Source organism: Psittacula echo (assembly GCF_963264785.1).
Source record: "Psittacula echo genome assembly, chromosome: 1".
In the NCBI taxonomy this organism is placed as follows: domain Eukaryota; kingdom Metazoa; phylum Chordata; class Aves; order Psittaciformes; family Psittacidae; genus Psittacula; species Psittacula echo.
In genome coordinates, this window is record NC_137735.1 from 78628096 (window position 1) to 78633787 (window position 5692).

General features: G+C 54.7%; 1 protein-coding gene across 1 annotated transcript; it reads left to right on the forward strand.

Moving 5' to 3' along the window:
* Positions 1-2482: 2482 nt before the first annotated feature.
* DCTN6 (dynactin subunit 6) lies at positions 2483-4707 on the forward strand. The gene is made up of 7 exons (XM_080632428.1): positions 2483-2712; positions 2806-2870; positions 2949-3054; positions 3560-3648; positions 3849-3896; positions 4152-4294; positions 4370-4707. The coding sequence occupies exons 1-7, from the start codon at positions 2690-2692 to the stop codon at positions 4466-4468; spliced, it is 573 nt and encodes a 190-aa protein (XP_080488554.1). The 5' UTR covers positions 2483-2689; the 3' UTR covers positions 4469-4707.
* Positions 4708-5692: the final 985 nt, after the last annotated feature.

A 5692-nucleotide genomic window follows, 5' to 3' on the forward strand; every position in this document is an offset into this window, starting at 1 on the left:
CCTAATGTGAAAGTCTTCTACCGGTTAGAGGGGAAGTTGCTGTACAGGAGGTGAAATGCTTGCAGTTATAGACTTGGGTTTGTTCTTGCAGGGCCTGTGACATTACTGTCGCGTGGGACGTTACTGTAGACGCTTGCGATCCCTCAGAGGACAATGATCCCCTTTGCTTTGTACCCTGGAGCAGTCCTTCCCAAAATACGTCCACCTCAGCCTGAGTGCTTTTGGGTTTCCCTTAAATAACGTGTGTGTATATACGTGTGTGCGTGTGTGTGTGAGTTGCAGCTTGCCTGCTCTGTGCACTTCTCCAGCACAGTGCCATGGGCACGTGCGCCATCACGACACACGAGTGAGGACCGGCTGAGAGGGTAATGACAGCCTGGGCAGGCCAGAGAATAAAACCGGTATCAAACTTCATCCTGAGCATAAGGCCAGGATTTATGTGGAAGCAAGGATTTCTGGCTCTAAATTCTGGGAGCTCATCCACCAGAAATACCAGGGAAAAAGGAAGCTCGGGGTTTGTTTCTCCAAGGGAAGTAAGAGCGAGGGAGTAACTCAGTGGGAACTTAGGACAGCCCAATGTGAAGTGTTTCTGATGGAGGTGGTGGGTTTACAAGTTGTCTGGAGCACTAGAAAGCCTTCACCTGGCATAGTCTGTGTCAGTCACAGCCCATGTGCTCAGGAAAGGTCAATTTAAAATGAATTCAGAGAGATGCTGCTGAGGGATTGGAAGAACGTGTCCTTTGGAGGACAGAAACTGTAAAGAGCTCCCCACTGGGTAGCCCACGTGGCACGTGCTGAGGCAGGATCTCCTTCTGGGATCTCATTTGTCACTGCTCTTGGATCTCAAGTAACTACCAGGACACAGAACCAGCACGTTTAGCTCCAGGGAAGTACCGAAAGGGCAGCCAGTGGCCATAAGGTGGCAGTTTGTGCTCCCCTTTCTCCTGCGGGGCTTAGCTGCCCGTTCTCTACCTTTTATTAGATGAGAATTTAAAAGGAAACGGGTTCTGGCGACAGTAATTTTCTGTAGGCAGTGACAAGAGCTGTAACTGGAGATTGAGTTGGAGTCAGGCAGGGCGCTCAGGGCTGGGAGGAAAATGGGCCTGGGGTGACTTTGCTGGTGTCTGTGGGGCAGGGACCGCTTTTGGGGGAGAGAAACGAGGGCAGCATTTCTTCTAGAAACAGAGTCCAGAAGCTCAGGCGGGCTCAGCAGCATGGTTTGGGATGTAAGGTGCAGTGTGAATGCAGAATGGCAGAGGAGTTTGATCCGAGACACCCAGGACCTGTGGCATTTCACTTCAGCACACCCGAACACAGTGTTACACCATGTTGCAGTCATAGGGTTGCAGGGAAGCTGCAGCAGAGGTGCAAGGGGAGTCCTGGACACCTCTAAGTTCAACTCTTAAGATCCTGCCTTACAAAACCAGCCAGGATCCCGGCAGGGCAGGTGCCCAAATCCCACTCCAGATGGATTTCCAACAGCAACAGCTCTTATGGCTCTGAAGGGTTAGGGTTAGGTCTGGTTGGGGTGAGGGTTAGTTTCCAGCAACAGCTGCTGGAAATCTGTCTGGAGCGGGTTTGGGGTTTGTGTTCATTCCTGCCTTAATTTCTCACTCTGCTTCTCAAGATGCTTTACTGACTGACCATGGCTGAGAAGGGAATGACCACGGTCAATGATGAGGCAATGGTGATGGTTTTGTAAAACTGAATTTAGAATTCCATGGAGCAAGGAATTCCTTCAAGCTCCCAGAGCTCGAGGAGAGGTAGAAGACTGAGTGAACCATCATGATCAGTCCATGCACCAGCTCACCCCGCTCCAACAGCCCAACCCCATCCAGCCCGACCCCAGCTCTGACTGCAGAACAGGGCTTGGTTTCTGAGCCCAAAGGTGCAGGACTTGGGCTCTGTCCCAGCCCCCGGGCCGGGGCTCGGTTCTGCAGCCCGGAAATGCCCGGCTGGGTCCATGCTGCAGAGCCCTGGCCCGGGGTCCTGAGCACCAAGGCACCCTCCTGAGCCCCCAGAGCATCCCGATGAGTCCCCAAACACCCTCCAGAGACCCAAGAGCACCATCCCCAGTCCCAAACACCCTCCTGAGTCCTCAAGCACTATTTTCAGACCCGAACACCCTCCTGAGCGGGAACCAATCCTGACTGAGCCGCGAACCGGCCCCGGCTGGGCCCCGGACCCCCGTGTGCTGTGGGATGGCACCGGGAGCGCCGGCGGGGCTTGGAAACAGGCCGGGAGACCCGCGGGCCGGACCCCGCCCCGGGTGGGGGCGTGTGACTCGATCGAGGGGCGCCGGTCCTGCCAACTTGATTCCCCGGTGCGCCGACCCCCGCCGCTGCTCCCCGCCGCCACGCCCCGAGCTCCTGTCCCAGCGCTGGGATAACGCCGGGACGGAAAATGGCGACCGCCAGCCCTTCCCCCGCGCACGCGCCTAGCGGAGGAGGAATCTCGGCGGGGCGTGGTCAGCTGAGAGGGCGGACCATCGGCCGCTGGGTCCTAGCGCCCGTCCCTCTCCGGAACCGTCGGGGTAGCTGTGGGTAAAGCCCGGTTGCCTTTGAATCGCAGCGGGGTGTGAAGAGCGGCCCGCGGGGGACCCTTGGGTGAGCGTAAGGCCGAGGTGCGCGGCCCCCAACCCCAGCGCAGGCATAGCCAGCGCGGCCCCGCGCAGGCGCAGGCGGCTGTCATGGCGGAGAAGGTGCAAAAGAGGTGAGTGTCCCCAGACACACCCCTTCCCCGGGACGCGGCGGGGCCGCCGGCCCCTCTGCGGTTCACCTCACTGAGCCCCGTCCGTTCCCGCAGCGTCAAGATCGCGCCGGGGGCCGTGGTGTGCGTGGAAAGCGAGATCCGCGGGGACGTGACTGTCGGTAAGGCATCAGGCCTCCCCGCTGCCCGGGTGCTGCGGCGGGGCTGGACGAGGAGTGACCTCGGCTTGTTCCCGGCAGGGCCCAGGACGGTGATCCACCCCAAGGCCAGGATCATCGCCGAAGCAGGACCTATTATCATCGGGGAAGGCAACCTGATCGAGGAGCAGGCCCTCATCGTCAATGGGTCAGCACGGAGCTGGACAACACCCACGGGGTCACCTCATTTTTTGGGGAGCAAACGCTCCTTTATTGGAAACACTGACCCCCAGCGCCAGACTGGATGAGCAGAGGATGTGTTTGGGATCCCTTGGTCATGTTCCCTGCTGGGGCTTTGCAGAGGGTGTTTCCTGAGATATTCCCTGAGGACAGCAATCCTATCCTGACAATGAGAGACCCTGTGCAAGAGCAAGCCGTCTCCAAACCCCAGGGCTCTAGCTGGATGGGATAGAATCACAGAATCCCAGATTAGTTTGGGATGGAAGGGACCTTAAAGCTCATCCAGTTCCAACCCCCTGCCATGGGCAGGGACACCTTCCACTAGGTCAGGTTGCTCCAAGTCCTGTCCAGTCTGGCTTTGAACACTGCATGGAATGGAGCATAATATACATGATGTTTCTCAAAATCAAGCTGCCAAACATTACAATACCTTTGTGATCTCAAAACTTGAAATATATTCTCCCATCTTGCAGGTATCCAGAAAATATTACTCCAGAAACTGAAGAGGTGGAGCCCAAACCCATGGTCATCGGCACCAACAATGTTTTTGAAGTTGGGTGTTGTATCCTTGTTGTGCCGTGAGATTGAACGTGTGATACACCGCGCTTGTGGATCGGTACAAGGGGAAAGGTATGGGCTCTTTTGGGGTTCAAGCAGCCCAGGGCTATTTGTTGCAGGTTGTTGGTTTGAAAATGGCACCATGGTTTACCTTTTGAAATAAAAGCAGAACATTCTGCAGTTTTCTTTAACACGGACCCGTAGATTCCCAAGCAATGAAGGTAGGAGATAACAATGTCATCGAATCCAAAGGTAAGTCTTGGCTCATCATCTTGTGAGATTTTGTAGAAGCTGGGAAGAGTAGAGGTGGTTTCTTGCTGTAGGTGAGGCTGTTGACAGCGCTATGATTTTCACACAGAAGCCCAGTGTGTGACTCGCCTTGGTGGTACCAGGCTGGGCTGGCTCTGCCTCCTGGTGCTGAACAGCTCATGATGTTGATGTTGGGTAGTGCAGGGTATATCCACACCGTGGGCATGACTCTCACGGGGATTCCTCTCTTTTGGGCAGCATTTGTTGGCAGGAACGTGATCCTGACAAGCGGCTGCATCATCGGGGCCTGCTGTAACATCAACACCTATGAGGTGATCCCCGAAAACACTGTCATCTATGGGGCCGACTGCCTGCGCCGTGTCCAGACCGAGCGGCCACAGGTGAGCGTGACACACGGGTGACACCATCCCTGTTGCATCCTCTGCGGGCTGCCCTCACCCTGCCTTCGCTCTCAGCCCCAGACGCTGCAGCTCGATTTCCTGATGAAGATCTTGCCAAACTACCATCACCTGAAGAAGACCGTGAAGGCCACATCCACTCCTGTCAAGAGCTGAGCATCTTCTGCTGCTGGTAGCTGATGAGAAGGGGTTTCATCTGGTCCTGGGAAGGACTCCATAGCCCTAGGAAGCTGATCATTCCATCTTTGGGAAAAAAAACTAATACCATCTTGATTATTTGTGTCTGTCATTTATATTCTGTCCAGCACCTCAGGTCCACTGTGGATCAGTTGTCTCTCATGCACTAACTCAATTGTACATTTTTGATTTTGGGAATAAAATGCTGCCTGCTCTTCTGTCAAGGAGAGATTGCAGTCTTGCCTGGGTCAGGTGCTGAACTGCCACTGCCACCATCCCATTTCCTACAAGGATGCTGGAGAGGGACTGTAGTGATAGGATAAGGGATGGGCTCAAACTGAAACAGTTCAGGTTAGATGTAAGAAAGAAGTTCTTTACTGTGAGGGTGATGAGGCACTGGCACAGGTTGCCCAAAGAAGCTGTGGCTGCTGCATCCTTGGCAGTGTTCAAGGCCAGGTTGGTTGGGGCTTGGAGCAACTTGTTCTAGTGGAAGATGTCCCTGCCCATGGCCGGGGATTGGAACTGAATGAACTTTAAGGTCCCTTCCAATCCAAACCAGTCTGTGATCCTATGATCCCTTGAGGACAGCCCAGGTGATGTCTCTGCTGTTCCCTTCCCTGGCTGTCAGCAGAGGGAGATGGACCCATACCAGCGGAGAGCCGGGCTGCTTGGAAGAAGGGCTTTTCTTGTCCTGCTTTACCAATCCATGCAGATTTTGTATGGGGAAAGGCTCCAGGACTCTCCCTGGTCTTCAAAGGCACCTACTCAGCTTCCCTCCTAGAGGGTCCACGATGGAGCTAAAGCTCCTCCACTCATCAGCTGAGCTTTGGACGCATCCATGCTTCCCATCCAGCCCCTGAGATCTACCAGGAATATTACTCACACATTCCCCTCTGTCCTTGTACAACACTGCCCAATGTTCTGTCTTGGTGCAGAAGGAAATTAATGTTGGAGCAGAAATCTGTAGGAAGGAGAAAGTGGAGAGAGCATCAGCAACCACCTGCAGAGAAACTTGAAGTGCCAGCTGAGCTGCAAGACATGGGGTGCTAATTTGGGACCAGGGGCGTTAGGTGGGACAGGCCAAGGCACAAACAGCACAGCACCCACCGGATTTGCTCCTTGAGTTCAATTACAGGAATACCCAAAATAAAACCCCAATGTTTTTTGGCTTTGCAACTCCAGTCCTTGGTCCAGCATTTGTGA